At 39.4% G+C, this 21,061-nt stretch overlaps 1 protein-coding gene across 2 annotated transcripts; it reads left to right on the top strand.

Moving 5' to 3' along the window:
- Positions 1 to 1,926: 1,926 nt before the first annotated feature.
- On the top strand, positions 1,927 to 21,051 carry lifra (LIF receptor subunit alpha a). 2 transcript variants are annotated; one of them, XM_075467645.1, is made up of 18 exons: positions 1,927 to 2,080; positions 10,569 to 10,780; positions 10,999 to 11,135; positions 11,345 to 11,498; positions 11,732 to 12,010; positions 12,358 to 12,487; positions 12,933 to 13,060; positions 13,161 to 13,303; positions 13,428 to 13,581; positions 13,896 to 13,960; positions 14,123 to 14,354; positions 14,541 to 14,708; positions 15,592 to 15,693; positions 15,860 to 16,006; positions 16,208 to 16,345; positions 16,526 to 16,619; positions 16,861 to 16,927; positions 17,041 to 21,051. In XM_075467645.1, the coding sequence occupies exons 2-18, from the start codon at positions 10,678 to 10,680 to the stop codon at positions 17,731 to 17,733; spliced, it is 2,934 nt and encodes a 977-aa protein (XP_075323760.1). In that variant the 5' UTR covers positions 1,927 to 2,080; positions 10,569 to 10,677; the 3' UTR covers positions 17,734 to 21,051. The 2 variants fall into 2 exon arrangements, with proteins under 2 accessions (XP_075323760.1, XP_075323762.1); XM_075467647.1 differs by lacking the exon at positions 1,927 to 2,080 and adding an exon at positions 2,653 to 2,691.
- Positions 21,052 to 21,061: the final 10 nt, after the last annotated feature.

The raw sequence follows: 21,061 nt of genomic DNA, 5'->3' as shown, positions 1-21,061 counted from the left end.
GTGTGTAAATGTGACTTGTAGTTTGAAAGTGCTTTGAGTTGTCAACGGGAATAGCAAACAGCTACATAAACAGTACAGCGACCATTTCTTAAAAATATCTTGCAGTTTCATTTGTTTCTTTTGCTTCTAAGTAGCCTTTTGTTTGAGTCCGATGGACTGTCTTGTGTGGTATCTAAATATCTAGAACAAACTGTTCTAAAAACCGTTCTGTTTTTGAAAACACCACAACAAAGGTTTGAGTTTGTGTGATAGTTACAAGAGGAATACAGTGCATTGCAACATCAGTTCAATTATCCTCAGAGTGATTTATTTTTTCTCAAACAAGAGCCATATATATATTTAGATATGTTGTACCAAGCTCAAAACACATTATGATTTGTATAAACCTAAAAAATAGAACACAGAAAGCAAAACAACACATTCAATCTAATACTGTACATAATTAATGTAACGGTCAGCAGTCTCCCTCAATGCCCCGCCACACAAATTTCACATTGTCCTTAGACAACAGCTTTCCCATCGCACATCTATGCTCTCACCTTGCCTTTCAGCCTAACAAACTTTTCCTTCTACACCAGGACTTGCTGAAACTCCCTCTCCCTCCACCTTTCTGTCTGTTCCCAGCAGTTATGTGAAGAAACATCTGGATTCACTGAACCAGAACGGCTGAAGGCTGCAGGGCCAGATGGTTTCAGCCCCAAGGTCCAGAAGTCCTTTGCGCACCTCTTCAATCTAAGCCTGAGTCAGAGGAAAGTTCCAGTGCTGTGAAAGACATCCTGCCTTGCTCCAGTACCTAAAACAACATTTCCAACTGGTCTCATGTCTATAAACCAGTAGCAGAGATTGCTGTTAGCTGAGCAAAGTAATCAAATAAGCACCTCTATGAACCCCCATGCAGTTTGCTGAGGTATGACTTGTAGATGCCAGGTTGTGTGTCTGAGAAGGTGGTGTGCAGCACAGAAGCATCATTAGAGCTATACATAAGGGCTTTTGTCTACACTCTTCTCTGTGCACCTCAGAGTCTTGTCATCTGTGGAAGTACTCAGATGACTGCAGTTACAGGATGTGTCAGGGGTGGACTGTAGGCTGAGTATGGGGAACTGTTGGACTGCTGTGGGAGCGATTACCTCATCTTAAACATGTACAAAGTTGATGATTGTGGATTTTAGGAAGAGTTAGAACAAAGCCAACTGTTTCCCTCCTGGAAAATGAGGTGAACACTATGGAGGACTGCATGTACCTGAGACACAGACGAGACAGGGAATGCAACACTAAAGCTGTTAACAGAGTTTGCAGCAAAATGTTGCATATCCCCTTTTTATTTCTGGTGAAGTCTTCTTTGCAGCTGTCTGTTTTGGTAGCAGCATCAAACCAGTGACTCAAGGAAACAGGGCAAAAGAACGGAACCCTGCAGGACACTGCTCTGGAGCCCACAATTGATTGTAAAAAAAAAGTAGAATGCTGCACAAGCTGCTTAACATAAAGGAAAACACATTCTTATCTTCTACCAGTTGTCTTCAGCTTGGCTGTAATAAGGAATTGGAATTACTCTCTTTTCCAGTTTCGCTTCTTTTAATGTTTTTACAATGTTTTTGGTGACATTAGTTTTCATTTACACTGCAACCTTTCAGTTTGACTTTGGGATTAACAGGGTAACAAATTCATTTCAATCAAACATATTTTTGCGGTCAGGTTAGAGCACTTGGATCTCATTAAAAAGTCTCTCAAACTGTCGATGTCTATTTGACAAAATATCACTCAACTCAGTCGGCATTCTGTTATTTAGAGACCGTGGGTGTTATGAAAATTCTCGCCCCCTGATGTTTTTTTTTTTGCGTGACGCGCCCAGCAACGCCCTCTCCCTGTTTTCTCGAAGCCCATTGGTAACTGGAGACGTCAATCAAACTCATTGCTCTTTCCCAGGAATAGCCTACACTGGATACGTTGGGAACAGTCAAACTACACGACAGATCTGTGAGGATATCAAGCTGCTATCAACGTCTAGCGCGTTTTTTTTTGGAGTTTCTACTTACTGGATATACAGTCGAACATCACTGAGAGATTTCTTCCTACACCAGAGGTAACTGTTTTGGAGACCTTATAATTTCAGTTCAGCTCATAACTGGGTTGGGATAACCGCTGCTCAAGCTAACTATGTTTTTCCAAATACCAGTGGCCTGTTTGCATGTGTGTGCTTGAAGACTACCTGCGAAGTGGATGTAAACTGACCGTCAACACAGTTTACCTCTGTTATTTATGTAGTCTATTTATATTAAGATGAAGTTGCGAAAACGACAGCTAATTAACATTTAAAAGCGTTTACTCAAAGTCTGTTGTTTTGAAGGACTTGCTTGTAAGTATCGTGCTGCTCTGTTGCTAATGCTAAAAGGGTCCAGTGATGATGCAGTTGGGCATGTCGAATGTAATAATCATTGAATGAATAAATACAATGATAATGATGAAAGGGGAAAATAAAAGATATCAAGAAGAAAAAAAGTCCAAAGTGGTGTGTAAATGTTCGCTGTTTACACCCCTTGGTTGTATCGATCTGTTCTTGGGACCCCCCCCCCCCCTCCAAGGGTGAATGTCACTGTAATGATAAGTGTTTCGTCATCACAGTTATCTTGTTCGCAGACTAAAGTGGGTTGGGGTCAATTTCGTCCTTCTCATTACTTGGATTATCAAGTTAAGGTATTGTACTGTGCTATTTTTCTTGGTCTACCAGCAACGGCACAATGTTGATGTTTACACTGAGCTGTTAAAAAAAAAAAAAAGTGGTGTTTATCTCTAATGCGGCCTGTATCCTCAGAAAAAGAGGTGCTTTGCTCTGTAAACACAGAAAACAGGGTGGGGATGTCTCAGATTATCTGTTATATCAGTTTTTTTAGGTTCTCCTGTAGACATTTAACATGTCAACAGGACCCGAATCCATTGATTGAACTTCAAAATAGCAATCGTAAGTAGGGCTGCCTTTATTATGAATTTTTAGTTGATGATTGGAGTACAAAAATGATTGTTTCAAGAGCAAATATTTTTTTTCTCTGTAGATGGTTATAACAAACAAATATAGTTATAGTTTCTAATATAGTTAGATATAGTAACCAACAAAAGCATGTCCGTTTACCTTGGTGCTTTCTAAAGAAAAATTGTTCATGGTGATTTCAAGTTTCACCAGTGATTTCAATGAAATGGTTGAATACAATGTGTAAATATAACATTTCTGCCCAGTTTCTTTTTCATTTTCATCCAGTTTTTTTTTTTACGAGTGAGTGAGGACGATTACACTTAGATGACAAGGATTACTTCAAACAGATGACACGATATGAATGACTCAGCATTGCTTCAATTGTAGTAGTAAGACAGGTGCCAAGACTTGTTTTTAAAAAAAAAAAAATAACAGTTGCTGATTTTGGGCAGAAACGACGGGGCAACAAAAGACCGTATAGGTTGTATAATGATAAAAGGGGGAAAAAAACACACGGTTGAACATTTCACAACTAAATTGATTGTTATTGTTGCTCGATATGAATACTGGGAATAGAAAGAACATCCAAGAAATCCTTTACCTCTCAGGAATAAAGATTGGGAGGGGTCCACCACTCTAAAAGACGAGGGTGAGAAATGATTTAACAATTTAAGTATAACGCATCTCATTTTAAAATTGCAAACAATTAATTAAAAGGTTTCAGAGATGGCTCGATGTGGAAGATAAAAGGTCTAAAAAACAATATTGAATGGCCATGATCTGTAGGGCTCCCAACCTTAGCTGTATTGCTTTAATTTAACATGGAGTTTAAATAATTGGGAAATGATCGTGTTGCATTTTTATTTGACATTTTACACTGCATCTTTTTTTATTTTTTGGAAACAGTTGTAATGATACATCCTACTGTGTAGTAGTGGCAGTAGTATTCTTCGTAGTTTTTGAAGTGGTAGTATTAGTTATTATGGCGGGATAACTTTGGAGTTTTACCTAAGAGCAGCGACTTGGATCAAAGGGAAACACCCTCAGACAGTTGAGGTGTGAATCAGCAGCCTGTCTTTCACACGTGGGCGTTGTCTGCATCTTCATAGTGGAGGCAGCTGATCCCTTATTGGATGACAAAGAAATAAATACCAACAAAAAATGACGAGCCCTCATACTTTTTACACTCCATTACAATCTTTTGATGCTATTATCCTCGTCATTTCAGCGATAAGGAACAGGATTTATTTGGTTTATCCTGTTCAAAATGCTTTTATTGAATATATCTGCTGAAGTCCAATATGAGAGCGAATTTACAAATGCTAGGCTATTTTTATGAGTTTGTGATTAAAAAGAGTCAGACTTATGTGTACATTTATGTGGGAGTGGAATTAGATAAGGCCTTGCGATTGACTTCGTGGGTAAGTTTAATTTTCGAAAGGCAGGTGTTCGATTTAATGGCAAATTGTGAGTTTTTCCTCACTTCCTGCTGCTTCAGTGATTTGCATTCATAAACGATTACAGGGAATAGGAAGGGAGGAAGGAAATGCTGTTTGGTTGAAGTCCAAAATCCACACACACAGGACTGAATGTCCTTTTTCCACTGGGGTCAGAGCGCCGACATTTCACATGGACACTTTCGTTTGTTAAGTCTCCCTGTTTTTCACTTATTCTCTCACCAGCATCCGGTCCTCCTCTCACAACATTCAAAGGTCAAACATAATTAGCAGCAACTTTAGCTCATGTTACAAAATATACCCATTCTTATGCAGGGCACCAGAGCCACTGTGCGCTTATTTGTTTGGTTCTAGTGGTCTTCGGATGACAGGGTAATGATAGCGTTGCTGAGCGTAGGCTGAAAGCTTTTCCCTGTACTTGGCTGAAGAAAATACTATCAGAGGGTTTGATTGTTGATTCAAAGTATGATGGCAATAGGGAAGAGTTTTTCAGGTTGGTTGGTATCTTTGCGATCGATCAAATGTAGAAAGACTTGGATCCTACCTGCTTCTTCCTGGTTAAAACACATGAATAGTAGATCACATAAAGGGTTTAACATGAAATCTGACATCTCTAACATCATTGCAGTGGTTTCCATGAGTAGGCTTTTTTTTCCTCCTCAAGTGGCGGCAGTTTGGAGTAATTTTAGCTTGGCTTTTTTATTTTTGTCATAGTTTTTGTTCTAGAGGGGATAACATTCGCTCAGTACTGTACCGTCTGACTTTAGGGTTGATGGACTTATTAATAGACTGAATGTTAATGAGTTTCTGCTTTAGTCCCAAGTTACAGGCCATTTTTCATTAAACATAAATATTGGTAATTTACTTGTTGCAGCTTTTTAGACAAAACAAATTAATATTTGGAGACTTGTGATAGCCATTTGCTCTGTTTTTTTTAATTTAAGACTAATCTTTTGCTTTACATATATATGTATATACAGTATATTTAAAAATCAGTAGATTTATTGACAACTGTTCAGTTATTCAGGTCAGGTGCTCCAGCCACATGCACTCAGAGCAAATATTGGCCTTTGAACATGCCAGTAAATATGTGTCTTGTCCAACCTGTGCACTTCCCAAAGTTGACAGATTTCTTTCAGACTAAAATTGAACCAGTGTTTCAGTGCCAAGTTACTCAGGAATTGTTTGGCAATTGCAAATAGTAAACATGGATTCTGAGAAAATGGTTGCATGGCATTGCTGGTCAGTCCTGTACTTTACATGTTTTGAGGGAACATACCTAGACGTTTTCCACGGTTTGTTCCAGACGACTGTGTTATAAAGCAACACGGTCAGACGCTGGAGAGGTTCGGGGAAGAGGTGACGAACTCTTGTTCTTTAGGTGAGTGTTGTTGTTTTAAAATGGGACTACTGCAGGCACTCAGATGGGTTTATGTTTGGTTTTTAAGTAACAGCCGTCCTTGTGGTTTTCCGTGGCTTGTGGTCACATTTTTATTTACAGATGCAAGGACAAGGACCAGAGCCTAGTGGATTCTTATTGATTTGTGTGTTGGTGTGCATTTGTAGCTATCAGTTTCTTGATGAGATTTCCCAGAATCTACAGCTTTTTTTTTTTCCACGCTTCCCATCACGGCACCATGTTTTTTTTTTTGTTGTTTTTTTCTACTTTTGTTTATTTTTCTTCAGAGCGCAAAAGGTTTGATAATACATTTTGTAGGTTGTAAAGCATCTCGGCCTTTCGGCTTTTTGTGGAGGTTTAAAAAACAATCTTCGTTTGGATCCGCAGTCTCCACAGCTGCTCCTTTTTTATGCAGGCACCCGCAAGGAGCAATTTTGGTTCAGTCACGCATGTGTGTGACCTACTCTACCGACTCCACACAGCTGTATTTATGTTGAGCTTTACCTCTGAATTTCAGCTGAAAGTGATGTTTTTTTGGGCAGGCACCTAAAAGAAGACTTTTCAACTAAGTGTGGAAAGACTCGGCACCACACACTTGGTCAACAAAATGTTCAGAGTCCAGACTTTCTTGTAAATGGTGTGCAATCGAGCTTCTTACAACCGAGCTAACACACCCAGTTAATGTGGTTAGACAAGACTCAGATCAGCCGAGGCTTTCTGTTCATGCTCATGCTTCATTCATGCTAAGTTCCATCATTTTGCAGTAAGGCAAAAGTGTACAGCTGAATTCCCAATGAAGATGTCCTTATTCCCATATCTTTCTGTTTTTTTTTTTTTGGGAGGCTAATCATTACACAATCTGTGATTGATTGATTTGTAAAATGAATAGAATGCTTTGCTTGCGCTACGGACAGTATTAACGAGGCTTCCAGTTAAGGCAAGACTTATTTACTTTGTCATGTGAAACAGGCTTTGCGTGTATTCAGGTTGTGTTGTTGCTGTAATGGGCTTGGTAGGTTTTTAGAGTATTGTTTTATTGAGGTCGGATGGTTGAGGCCTGCCCCGGCTCGTCGGAGGTGCAAACGGTGAAGCGTTTTAGTTTCGGAGACTGTTGGATAAACAAAAGCAAAACTCTACATTCAAACATGCACATACATGCATGCAGGGGTTTACAGAGGAGCTGTAGCATCTCATTCTGTGCCTCAAGGTCTACCAGCGTATTTACTGGTTTATAAGTAACAGTGATTCAATTAAACATGAGTCTTGAGTTTGCATTTTCTGTCTAGATGGGTTTTTTTAAGCTTATTGTCTCAGTATGCCAGTCTGAAGATCTTTTTTTTAATTTGATCTTGTTCCAGGTTTCTAGGCCTTTTGTGGAACCTTAATCACATTCATTTTGCAGGTATACTGATATTATTCTGTTTGGTCAGTTCTTACTATAATAATTTATAAATTTTCAATTGGGGCAGCAATTGATTATTTTCATTTAAAAAATTCTTTGGCGTATATGAGATATATGTTAGTTGCGAGAAATGCCTGTGTCAATGTAGGCTAAGACCAGGCTCACCAGGGGTTACATCTCATAATTGACTTTTTATGCTATATCAGCTACAGACACTGAAAGTCAAGTGGACGGCCAACTGTAGCCAGAGAGCAGGTTGGGACAGTACAAACATTTTACCTGTGGGAAGAGGTGTGTTAACATTACATTTGATATATCTTGATCTTCAGGGAAACAGGTTAGGCTGGTGGGTGAATGTTTCACAGAAAAGCAGTTTTAAGTAGGAGTGGGCCATCCGTTCAAAAGATACAATCTTATGGGGTACCATGGAATTGATATTTTTAACTACTATACTACTTTTTGAGAGGAGATAATGCCACACGTTTGTGATGTTATCTCCCGACAGTTCTCTGGAAACTATGTAAATGATACTCAGTAGGCAAACATCTGTTCCATAATCATTTAGAAACCGCAAGACCTGAGTTTGTTACTGGTGCCAAGTTCTCTTCTTCTGTCACGCGCTCTTCGATTTGCAAAATTAGTTCGTAGGAAAAAAACGTGGAAAAAAAGCCTTGTGTGTCCGGTTGCCAACGTCCTAACTGAGTTACATCCAGTCAGAGACTTTTTTTTTTTTTTAGTGACTTTCTGTTCACTATTGCCAAGTATTCACTCAAAAAGACTTATCTTTATGTAAAGTTTCCTTAGATGTTACCTGCAGGGTATCTGCGGGGTCTTAAAAAGTCTTAAATTTGACTTGTTGAAACCTGCAGAGACCCTGACCTGAATTTGCATTGTAAAAATAAAACCAATTTGAGTTGTAAAGAAATCAAGTTTTACTTTCTGATTCTGAAATGCTACTGAAAGTTGGTTAAAGTTGCTTGAATTTGTTGGACCAAGAAAGGCAGTTTATGGATGAGCTGTCTTTCTATCCAGCCATGATGGGATTTTTCCTGTTGAATCTCCTGCATATCTGCGTGACCAGCAAATGACCACATTTGAAGTTGATAAACAAATAGGCTGTTAGAGCAGCACCTGCAAGCGAACTGCAGTATTTCAATATCTAGCCTGACAGCAGCTGACAGAGTGGTGTGGGTGTTGAAATGATTTAAAACTTTTCCAAACTGTGTTGCCTCTGGCTTTGGTATTGAGACATTATGAACCGAAATAGCTGAACAGATAGCAGCCCCGCCCCTGAATTTAATAGTGACAGGAGCACACCTCAGACTCCAGTGTGTAATGTTCATGTGTAAAACTGTGTGTTTGCACAAAGGCAGAAACATACTGACACATTCTCTTTGGCAGGTTTTTAAAGTGGTGTTTTTTTTTATAAATGTCAACAATCTTGAAAGTATACACGCATGCATGAATCTGATTTCCAGTCCTGTCGTTAACCTTGACTGAATGTGCACATTCCCCTTATCAGTATTTTCATCCTTTTCTCTACATCTGTGCAGACATAACTGGGAGAGCAGTAGTATAGAAGAAGTGCCAATTTAACCAAATATGAAACTGAGACGCTCGTTTTATTTGGTGGTCTCAGCTCAGGACTTGGGAACAAAACATTGGAATAATTTATTGATTTTAAAACATGAAAACAGAGGAGATCAACTTTGAAAGTTTCCGAGCAAATGACCCAATATATATAAAAAAAAATGGTCTGATTACAAACAAAAGACAAAAACGCACTTCAGTTCATGAAAGGACAAAATATCAGAACTTCATGCAGTGGACCTGCATCCCCTGATTTGTCTGCAGTGGATGACACACACACACACACACACACACACACACACACACACACAGATGATCAGAAGGGAGGTACTGATGTGCAGTGCGTTGGCTGTTTTATTTAACAGTGCTTGGAAGCCTGTAGGAGGGGGAAAATCACGATGTCCAAACACTTGCATGCTTACTTACTCATTTTCAAACCTCATTAGCCAGATGCTCCACAGCCATCATGACCTAGTACACAGCAGCAGGTATTCATAGCACCCATAATTGGATAAAGGTTTATTATGAAGTTTAAGGAACAGAAACAAAATTCCTGCCATGGAGATCAGCTTGAAAGTGTCTATTTAGTTTTCTGTTTCATTTTGTTGCCTCCTTTTCTGTTTCTGTGCTCTGAAGAAAGTGGAAAGTGCTCACATTCTCACCACCCGTTGTTTTTTATAGATACCAGTTTGTGTGTAGAAAAAGGCGTGTGCGTGGTTTTCACATTGTTACATTTGACCAAAGCAGGTTTCCCTTGTAGGTGACACATCCTGAACAGTTCTTTAATGTATTCCATTACAGACTGTTGAATGTTTTTCTTTGCAAGTCCGAAGAAGAATTGTGACACAATTGGTGCTGCCAATTCTTGACTATGCGGATGTTATTTATAGCAACACCCCAGAAACAAATCTTTGTCCTAGATTTGTTCTGAGGTGCCCATACAGGACCCACCACTGTCTAATGCACGAGACCTTGAATTGGCTGGCTCTCAAGGCTGGAAAGAAATTTCACTGGTCATTATTTTCTTTTAAGTGTATTTATTTTAATTTCCCTCGGTATCTAAACAATACCTTATTCCTTTCTGTTCACAGTACAGCCTAAGGCATACTGATAATTTATTTTTCTTTACCCCAAGAATCAGGAAAGAAATTGGTCGCCGCACATTTAAGTGTAAAGCTCCATCAGACTGGAATAAACTACCGCAATCACTCAGATCTATCACCTCTTTTCAAATCTTTAAATCATCTTTATTTACTCATTGTCCAACATCCTGCTCTTGTTTTTGATTTAGTTTTTCTGTTGGACTCAGTCTGTCTGGACCTACTCACCTGTTGCTTGTGCTCGAGTACCTTTTATTTAGATTTACCTACTGGGCTTTACTTTATGCCTTGCTGTTGTGTACACTATGCGTGTATGTACTGTATAGTATGTAAGAATATATATGTACATGTATAATGTGTAATATTGGCTGGTTGGTGGATGGCTAGGCTTGGGGGAGCATTAAGGGTGAGTAATTGTGGGTGTGTGTATGTGTAGTATGGGTGTCTTTGTGTTTAAATGCTTTGTATCTTGTTTTGTATTTACCTTTAATTATGATTTTGTACTACTGACGATTATATTTATGTTTTTGTAAGGACCCCCTCGAAAATGAGATGATGCATCTCAAGGGGCTATCCTTGAAATCAACATTAACCACGTACAGGTGTTTTAATAGTTATTTTCTTCTCTGTTTTTCTTTTCTTTTCTTTCCTACAGGGCTCCTCTTTCTGTGTCTCGCCTCTCAGGATGTCAAGCACGGTGACGCTGTAGTGGAAAAGACCATCGCATTAACATTAGCAGACAGTGGCTTGGCCAGTTGACAGTCATGCCTTGCTCAACTGTCAGTCCTGCCTCAAAGCCTAACTGTAGGCTCTGGCACATCTGTGTTCTTCTCTGCATCTGGGCTCTGAACAGTCGTGCCGAGATTGGTAAGAACTGAACTACATTTAGGGAAAATTACACTGTAAACATTCTGATAAAAGCCTTCAGTGTATCAAAGTAGTTTACTCTGAAGCAGTATGGAAAGGACATGTGGAAATATATTGTACCCTCTATTCTACGTGGGAAATGCATCGACCAATCTATGCTTTTGTTTGAACTATGAATACTTAAAAGGTTTCATTCTTTCCCATTTCCCCCCCCCCAGTCCTTACTGTACCCCACCAAGTGAGCCTTTCTGCTGACACGTATATGCAGCAACTATCCATGTCCTGGGTGGGCGGAGCGGCCACCACCTTTGACCTCCTCATTCTCAGAACTGAATTCAACGAAACGGTCTTCTATGTAAGCGCATTTCTTCTTACTTATCTATCTATCTTTATTTATTTTTGGTGTTCAAGTTTTTCCTAATAGTTCAGTTGCATTATAAGTTGGTTCTTTTTTTGTGTGAAAAGCCACATCACTGTGCTTCTGGGATTTTGAGGCATGTATGAGATGATATTTCATGAGCTCTGATTAACCTTCTCAGTGTGTTCTCTGTGTGTCATTTTCAGGATACAGTGTCTGCAACAGTGAATCAAATGAGTGGTCACCACGCGTGGAACTGGACCTCGGTTGAACCTCTGGAATGTACCTCGCTATCGATCAAAATCCGATCAAGAGATGGACAAACAACAAGCGAATGGAGTGAGACTCAGATACTTCAAGGTCAGTGGGACAATTATTACACACGTTAATTATTCAAAGCCAGTATTTAGAGAATAAATCTTAGACAACTTAAAAACTGCTGCCTTACCTGTAATTTCTGGGATTAACACGTGTTTCTTCTTTTGTAACAAACCGCTGGCTTTCTTAATTGTGTAAATGTGCCATAGACCTCAAACTATATCTGGTTCTTCCCTTTCATTTGTCTTTTTTTTTTCATCCATTCTTCTCTTCAGGAAAAGATCTCCCGGGCTATGAGGATGTCCAGATGTATCCCCTGGACAGAATTGTGCCTGTAGGAACCAACACAACCTTCTGTTGCATTGTGGAGGAGGGGAAGCCCTTTGTTGGCATGCACTACAGCTGGACGGTCATGAAAGTGAAACGACTTAGTCGGCGAAGTTATGCCACAACAGCTGTCAATCAGGGACCATCTAACTACTCGGGGACCAACGTTATCTGTCTCTCAAAAAGCAGATTCAAACCAGTGACTGGAACAGTCGTTTTTGTTGGATGTAAGATGACTGCGTGGGTGGATAAGAATGTGAATTGTTGTCTGATCTGACGTGTGGTTGAAATGGCATAAAGAGGGACTTGTTCTTGAAGTAAATGCAGCTTTACAGCCTGGAAATTAGTTTTAACAAGTGTTTGTTTAAACAACAATTCTATGAATGGAAAAACTATCAAGTTTGTTTATGAGATATTAATGAAATAGTGTGTGGTATGTCTGCATATTTTTCTGCCTGAGCCTGTGAAAGCCTTTTGATTATGGCATAACTTGTCTTCAGAGTAATTATTTTTCAGTCCTCTGTGTTGCATAGGATTAAGCATCTCAGTTTTTACTTGTTGACCCCATTTCCAGATCCACCACAGCCCAGCGATTTTGTGTGCGAGACTCATGACTTAATCTCAGCCGTGTGCCGCTGGAATAAAGGACGAGCAACTCACTTATATGGAAAACAAAGAGAAACACACTACTCAGTAAACAAGAGGTACACATTTACATTCATAACCAAAGTCATTACTTTAAAAGTAAACTCTTTGAATTTATGTGGAAACGTCAACACAGGCTTTTACAGAGGTGGCAGTGATAAAATGATGATTGCTTGGGCAGTGAATGTACTGTGTCACTTAGTGTTTGAAGTTAGGGCGCTGAATTATTTATTCATTTGCCTCCGCCTCCCTCTAAAAAGGGTTTTTTGCACAGGAAAAAGAGTGGAAGATAAGAACTGTAAAGCACTTAGTCAAAGCAACATCTTGCTTCTGTCTGTTCTGATGGTTGGTTGGCTGTCTTCCAGAGCTTTTACAGGAATGGTCTGAAAACTGGCCAAGATGTGCCTGTGTTGTCCGTTATAGCTTAGAAGTGATTATGTCTCCTTGTTGCTTTATGCTGCTTTGATTGTCGTACTCATCGTGATTATTTTGTCATTTTTGAAGGGACTGTGCTGAGGAAAGCTTACAGCAGAAGTGTAGTTTTCCTCAGTGGGATGGTAACTGGACACTGGCAGCTGTTAATTCTCTTGGTCAGTACAGCCTCACTGACTCAGCTGAACTTAGTCACAGAGGTAGGCAGCACAACATTTGCTTATCAACATCCCCGCATACACAGTATCCAATAAAGCTCATTCGTGTACTTAATGTTGTTGTTTCACCTTTTCTCCCCAGTGTGTCCAGTAGCACCAGTTAATCTGAGCTCTGTTGTACATGTCTTCAATGCCACTGTGCAGTGGGAGTGGACATTTGACCGCTTTTCCTCCCTGCCTCTAGTCTGCCAGGTAGAAATAAGCGTCCATGGGTACAAAACCATGGTGAGTAGTCTTTATGTATGTCCAGTGTGGGTAGTCAAATGGTCTGTCTCATCACTTAAACTTTGCAAGTTTGTGAAGCTGTTTACCTATCAAAGTATAAAACAAGTCTGATGTATGTGTTCAGCGCGTCTTCTCTGGTGTTGGTCTCCATTCTGTGGTTCTGTCGGACCTGCACCCTGATGAGGATTACAGTGTTCAAGTCCGCTGTGGAGCCCAGCAGCACTTCTGGAAGTGGGGAAATTGGAGCAAATTGTTTGACTTCAAAACTAAAACCTATGGTAAAGGCATTTTTTCTTTAATTAATTTTTGTCATTTTTTTTTGGAGAAATCTTCGTGAACTTGGGTTTGCAAGTAATAAACATTTCATCGACTTAATCGACCAGTATTTTTCTTTAAAAAGAGAAAAGCTTGATGCACGATCAGGATATCCCTAAATGTGCCCCTTAATGACTTTTTGTACATTTATTATATTTATTTTACTCAAATGTGAATGAAATGGTTATCCGTGCAAAGAGGGGAAGAGTCTTGCTGCATTGTAGTGTTCGATCCACAGCAGTGGTGCCATATTTCAGTCCCGTATGCCTGTTTTTAGTTCCAGATGCCCCCGACGTCTGGATGTTCATGAACAGAGACAACACCGGGCTGGTTTTATGGAAGGTAATGCTCTCTCTCCTTTGTTCATCTTTGAATTGAATTGAATTTTAATTTTGACACAAAGAAGTTTGACCAATTGTGAATGTCCACCTTGAACATCAGTGAAATAAAAACTTGTTTAAAATCATCTTCGCCTTTATCTTTTCTTTTCATTTTTTCTTGTAGCCTCTAACACGAGAGCAGAGCCACGGTCAGATGACTGGTTTTGAAGTCACTCTCTGGAACCCTGAAGAAAGTCTACAGCACACAGAAATCTTGCCTGCAGAAACGTATTCTTTACCAGTGAACCTCACAAAAATTTCTTCTTTGAGCCGGGATAGCAAGGTCATAGCAACCGTCTTTGCAAAGAACGTGGAAGGGTTGTCTAAACCTGCAAGTGTACCTCTGCGCTTCATAGGTATGTGCAAATGGTGTGTTTAGGATGTTTTAGCATTTATGAAAGAAAAATGAATGAATGTCTCTTTTTAAGTTGGTTTTAAGGAAATAAAGTGTTTATGTGAGTTGAAAGACTAAAGCAGTGGTCATTACATATTAAAAAAATATTTAGATATGTAGTTTGATATGCAAATTTTCTTCTTTCCAGATGTGGAAGCCCCTTCTTTGTTCAGTGGTTTCCCTCTGTTCTGGCAGCACAATGCCAACAACACATGTAGTTATGTGGTAGATTGGCATGATGCCTCATGTCCGCATGACTGCCCTGTTGAGTGGATCAGAGTGGCTCCTGGAAGCACTAACGTCTCAATCGAATCAGGTATATCAGGCATGCAAGCTTGTAAAAGACTATTGTTTTCAGCAAATATCAAATGCAGTGTTTGTCATTTTTACAGTGGACACAGGCTAAAAAAAACAACCTCATCGTCTGTCACTTTTTCAAAAACGTCTAAAGACTCTAGATTTTACAGTATACTTAAAGGGGAACTGCGGTATTTTCAACATTAAACCTCTTTTCTGAGTCGTCTGCAATGTTTTAGAACCCCCCTCACCGCTTTTTTGATGTTTACTGCTGTCTCCGGTATTTGCCTAATTTTGATTCTTCTCAACCTGCTTCAGAATGGTAAGTCATGCGCATGTCTAGAAAGGTCCGTAAAAGCACAATAAACGTCCGTTTTCAAAATAATCAACTCACCGGAGTGGTTACTGGTGTGCACTGGTAATCCATATCAAATTTCGTGGCGAAAAGTTGCTTCTGTCGTGTTTTATTTGACATTTTGTACTGGATGTTCGTTGATATTACTCCGCCACCGCTAAGAAAATAGTGCGAGCATGAACGAGCTGCCAAATAAAACACGACAGAAGCAACTTTTCGCAACGAAATTTGATATGGATAACCAGTGCACACCAGTAACCACTCCGGTGAGTTGATTATTTTGAAAACGGACGTTTATTGTGCTTTTACGGACCTTTCTAGACATGCGCATGACTTGCCATTCTGAAGCAGGTTGAGAAGAATCAAAATTAGGCAAATACCGGAGACAGCAGTAAACATCAAAAAAGCGTTGAGGGGGGTTCTAAAACATTGCAGACGACTCAGAAAAGAGGCTTAATGTTGAAAATACCGCAGTTCCCCTTTAATAATCTCTCTTGCTTTGTTATTTATTTATTTATTTTTCTATTATTACATTTTTCCTCATTAGTCAACTTCCAGCCGGGCGTGAGATACAACTTTTCCCTCTACAGCTGCCCCTCAGATTCTGCTCAACTAATTCAGCGTTGGCAGGGATACGTACAGGAGCTGGGTAAGGGCCAGGCTGCATGCAGAAAGATTGCTCATTAAGAAGAAGCAGCGACTTCAGAAATCCTTCTCTGCTTTTTAAATTCTCGCTCTTTGTAAATAGAGCATTTCCATCTGTTACACCACCGACCCCTCCGGTCTGATTTATTTGTTTCTTGTGACTTCCACAGTCCCCTCCACTTCTGTCCTTCTATCAGTCAGACAGCAGGACTCTGACGTTGTCCTCACCTGGAGTGAGATCCCACCGGCTGACAGAAGAGGCCTCCTCCTGGGCTACAACGTTTACATGAGTAACGGTTCCCAGCTCAAGCTTCTTGGTAAATATTAGTGTAAACAGTAGATCTGTTGCAATACAGTACAGCGCATGCATCATTCTTTTTTTTTTTTTTTTTTTCAATTTGTGAAACTTTGTTGTTGAACGTGCATTTTGTATCCTGTTGACCTCACTTTCATCCCCATCACTCCTTTTTCTGGACTTTTTTCTCCCTCTTTTCTCTCCCTCCTTGTCATTTGAAAAGCAAATCTGTCCGACACTGGAACAAGGAAATACATAATAAAGGGTCTCTCTGTGGGCTCCTATAAATTTACTGTCAAGGCTTACACATCAGCAGGCGAGGACACGGGCAGCACTGCGTCCATTACACTGGAGCCATACAGTATGTATAAATTACAGCTATAACTAGCTTTTAACAACATTTTCTTAATTATATTACCATTATTTGAAGTAACAGAGTTTGTTCTTGTAATAATAAATGCCTATAGTGTGGCTTGTACTGTAATTATGATAGAAAATAACTTTTGATAATTGTATTTTATTTGTTTCTTTCCTCTAACAGCAGATGGGCTGATCCTGGAAATGCTGGCTTCTTTGGGAATAGTAACCCTATTACTGTTCATTGTTACCTTCGTTTGCTACAAGAAAAGAAAATGGTGAGACTTGATTTTCTATCTTTTGTCTTTTTCATTTCTTTCTGTTCTTAGATTAAATTGTAACAAGTTACAGGCACAGCTACATGTATTATAGATTGGAGATATGGAGATATCTACAACACTGATGGAAAAATGTACTCATCACCCGCACTCCATTAAAGAGACGCTACGGAGGAAGTGTTTGGTATTAATATTATTTGATAATAATATATTCTAATGGATAACATTTTGCTTGTATCAGGGTAAAAAAGGCATTTTATCCAGACATACCTGAGCCCAAGCTGCCCGGTGACTGGTCCAGGACACAGGTACAGTACCAGTATAATCAAATATGACATTCCCCTGATATCATATCTAATGAGAGGGCTGTAGGTTTTTTTTTCCCTTTTAGACTGACTGATGTTACACTTCTCTCTTTCAGGGGCCTTTAAATGTGAAGCCATCTCCTCACAGTATGGTTCATATTATAGAGAAGCCTGAGCGAGATCCTAGTAAAGAGGCCCTTGTCGTCATTCCAGAAGAAGAGGAGGATTACGAAGGGCAGGGGGTAGGAGATGAGCCAGTTGACACAGATGAGCCACCGTCATTACGCTACTACAACCAAGTGGTAGATGAGCGCCCCATAAGACCACGTTTTCCAGACTCCTCCGTTTCCTCTGCATCTTCTTTGGATTCAGCCCTCACCGATGTGACGTACACAGGGATCCAGACCTCAGGTTCTTCTCTGGTCTTTCAGCTTGATCCACAGGGCTCTTCTGAAGGCCACCAACCGCAGGTGGACCTCTCCGTCAGCTGTGGGGGTGGAGCAGGGGGTTACCGACCCCAAATGCACCCTATGGCCTCGAATGATGACATGGGCCGAGGTTCTCCAGAGCCTTTACTAGAGTCCCAGGCTTCCAATTGTGGGGGCTACAAACCCCAATGTTCCTGGCATTTGGACTCTCCCACAGAGGCCAGTGAAAGGAGCAGCCTGGCCCCTTCTCTTGGATCCCCCACCTCTGTTGCTTCTACACAGTTCCTTCTCCCTGATGGGGAGGAACATGCAGAGGAGAAACGACAGCTGTCATCTGCAGCAACCTGGTTTACCAACCTGCTGTCATCCACAAAACCGTGATATCATCTCTTTCTTTTTTTTCCCCCCTGTTAGCAGCCAGGCCGTGGAGATTAACCTAAACTTCCCTACTCTTCTCTGTTGTCAGTGTCATGTATCATCTGATCTGACCTGTATGTGGTCTTGGTCAATATCCCCTCCAATGTAGCACTAAATTGTTACACTTACATTTTCACAACAGGTTGATGATGCTTTTAAAGGTGTTTATACCAAAAAAAAAAGAAAGAAAATCCGTATATGTAGTTATTTCCATGCAAATATCATAAATCAAAATCTGTATATTTATATATGTATAAAAAAAATCTCTTTACGATGACAAATCTCTTTATAAGATTTGTTTTCTTTGTCCATACCATATTTATTGCACCCTCTGGTGGCTGTGGAATCCCCTCACTGCCTTTTCTGAAGCAGTTTTCACATTTCCTTTGCGTTTTTTCAGCGCAAAAAAAGGGATGTCCCCATTAATCTGCCGCCGTTAATCTTTGGTGATTCACACATGCACGAGCCTCACACTAGTCTGTATTTACACACAATAAGCCGGTGTTACAGAATGACCTGAGTGTGAACGGCATCACTGGTTAGAGTGATGAGTAACCACTGTAACCAGTGGAGTTAGTCCGTTTCACCTCTATGACTCAGAGGCGCATCATATGTGAAAAGGCCTCATGAGATGCTTTAATGGACATTTCAAAATGGCTGTTTTTGTGTTTCAGCTGATTTTGTCCAGTTTTTTTTTTAGCTTGCGTTTCAGACGCTTTAAATTTAGTTTTTAGTATTTTTAAAGTGAGTTTCAAACCCGGTGATGGCCCCATAAAAGTTAATAACATATTTGAAAGAACTCTCCAAAAATAACAGTTTAAACATAAAATAATAAAGAAGACATAAACATGTTATGCCCATTACAGCATACATGATTTCTGTTGGTTGGCCATTGGGGGTAATCTTGCCTGCTGAATAACCATGGAGAGAAAATAGGTCACTTGGCTGTAGGAATTCTTCTTTTTTTTTTTTTTAAAGTATGAACCCTTGGATCGCTACTACAGTAGCTTCCATCCTCAGTGATGTTACTGACTTTTGTTTTTGTTTTTTCTTGAAGTGACTGCCAGATCAATGAGATGTTAACTGAATCATGCACTTATGAAATGGATCATTTCTCATTTTACACAGATGCAGGAGTGGTGCTTTCCGTTATGATCTGGAATTGTGTGGGGGTGGAACCCACGGACTATACACTAATATAAGCTGGACATCAGTGCAAACTGATGTAATTTAATGAACAAGCAGGCTATTGTTACTTTTGAGTGTTTTAACCAATAGAGATTGTTTTTTGCTTTGCTTTTCTTGTTATGAATTACATTTCATAGCCAGGCCAGTGTTTTGTGTGTGTGCTCTGCATTAATGAGATCATTACTGGTGAAAAACATGTTTGACTCATAGAAACTCGTATGGGTAATTCGAGTGACTAAATCGCCTTGATACGAGTAATGCTTCCAATAATTTTCACCATTTCACCTTTTACTTCCTTATTCTGAAATGTTTGTTGAAATATCTTGCTGTACTGGAATTCACAACGGATCTGAAATGCGTTGAATGGAACAATCAGATTTCACTGGAGCATTATGCGCAAAAGATGTCCCAACCCCCACGTGTATTTTTGTCAACGAAAAAAAGGTCTTTGTTTTCTTAAGTTTGGAAATAATGAATTTGATGTTGCAGAGCTTAGTTTCCATTTTAAGTTGAACCCTGCATGCAAAAGCCGCTTTCTGAATGATATGGTTTGGAAAAGGGACCAAGGGGAAAGCATTTCTCTGAAATGTATTGAATAATCATTTGGCTTTTATTGAGAAAACTGTGGGGGAAATTACTTTAGTCACTTGAGTTTCTCCATAAGAGATATCCCCCTCTCACAGGGACTCTGTATGTTTAAGGATGCGTTGACGAGGCCTTTCAAAAGCATAAGTATGCAAAGTTCATCCTTTTAATATGCAGTCGTTCATTTTGCAATATCTTTTAGAGTCGGGCTACGTTGCAAACTGTGGTATGTTTTTTTTTTGTTTGTTTTTTTTTTTTTTAGTGCCTCCAGCCAACAAGCTTTAAGTAAAACTACTGTGATGTGAAAATGACTTACTATTTACTTTACTGGATGTCTTCACAGATTTACTGATGAGAGGTTGGTAATCTGTCCCTTTTGACAACCGAGAAAAATATATATCCACCCTTTCTTTGCCTTGTAAAACCATAAAGCCTCTCCTGAATTTGAACTTGTTTAATTTGGGTGTGGAGCTTTAGCCCCTACTAGTTTTGTGAAGGAAAGAGTAATAACACTTGCAGTGGATGAGTGTGGTGTTTGCTTCAAGGCAGTTGTAAAGGGTGCGTATAATTTTGAGTGTCTACAAATGGCAGCAGTTTTTTTTTTTGTTTGTTTGTTTTTTTCGCTTCGCTAACGAGCATGAATTTGAAAATTTTTAGTTATATGACTTCTGTTGATTTTTATCAACAAAGTGGCACCTTTTTACTTTCCTTGAAATCTTTGTTTTTATGCAACAAACTGTACATAATTGTAATGTTCTTGTTTCATTCTGACATGGCAAAATATTTCATTGTTTTACCACAGATGGGATTATATTCCCTGTACTATAACACTGACTAACCAGGTTTATTGACAAAAAAAATTCAAATCTTTGTGTTAATGACACCAGATATTCTATATAAATGTATATTTGTTCTGTGCTGAAGCACGTGCAAAATGTTTCTGAGAAATGTTGTATACTAAGTCACAAATGCGTGACTTGAGCCTTCTTTGCGTTGCTATCGTATCACAGCTGTGTTGCTTTGCTGGAGACAGTGTATGTCGGGCCAGAGTTCCCCGCCATTCATTTATTTTCTCATTGTCCTTTCACATTTTTAGTCAAGAGTCTGTCATCACTTTTGAACATTACACAGGGTATATATGTCTACCACATCTCAACCTCTGGCCCAAGATATTTTGTGAAGTCAATGCATGCTGTATAAACTATTACTACTAAACAGTGGCTTGTAAACCTTTTTAAAACTCTTTGATTTGATTACACTATGGCTTTAAAACACTAACAACGACTAATGGATTGCATGATAAAAATTACTTAAGTGTGTGCCTAAGGAAAAAAAAATGCTTCTTTTTTTTCTGAAGGTGCTAAAGAATTGACCATATTTTGCAGATTATTTTATTACCTAATGAACTGAACAGCCCACGAATTGCCTCTGAATGAATATATAAATGTCAGAATTAACAAAGTGATGTACTTGTTTAAAGGCAATAAAGTGATTTGTCTGGCTACTAAACACTTTGAGT

This window comes from Odontesthes bonariensis, chromosome 6 (genome assembly GCF_027942865.1).
Source record: "Odontesthes bonariensis isolate fOdoBon6 chromosome 6, fOdoBon6.hap1, whole genome shotgun sequence".
Lineage (NCBI taxonomy): Eukaryota > Metazoa > Chordata > Actinopteri > Atheriniformes > Atherinopsidae > Odontesthes > Odontesthes bonariensis.
This window is presented reverse-complemented; position numbering and strand designations above follow the sequence as displayed.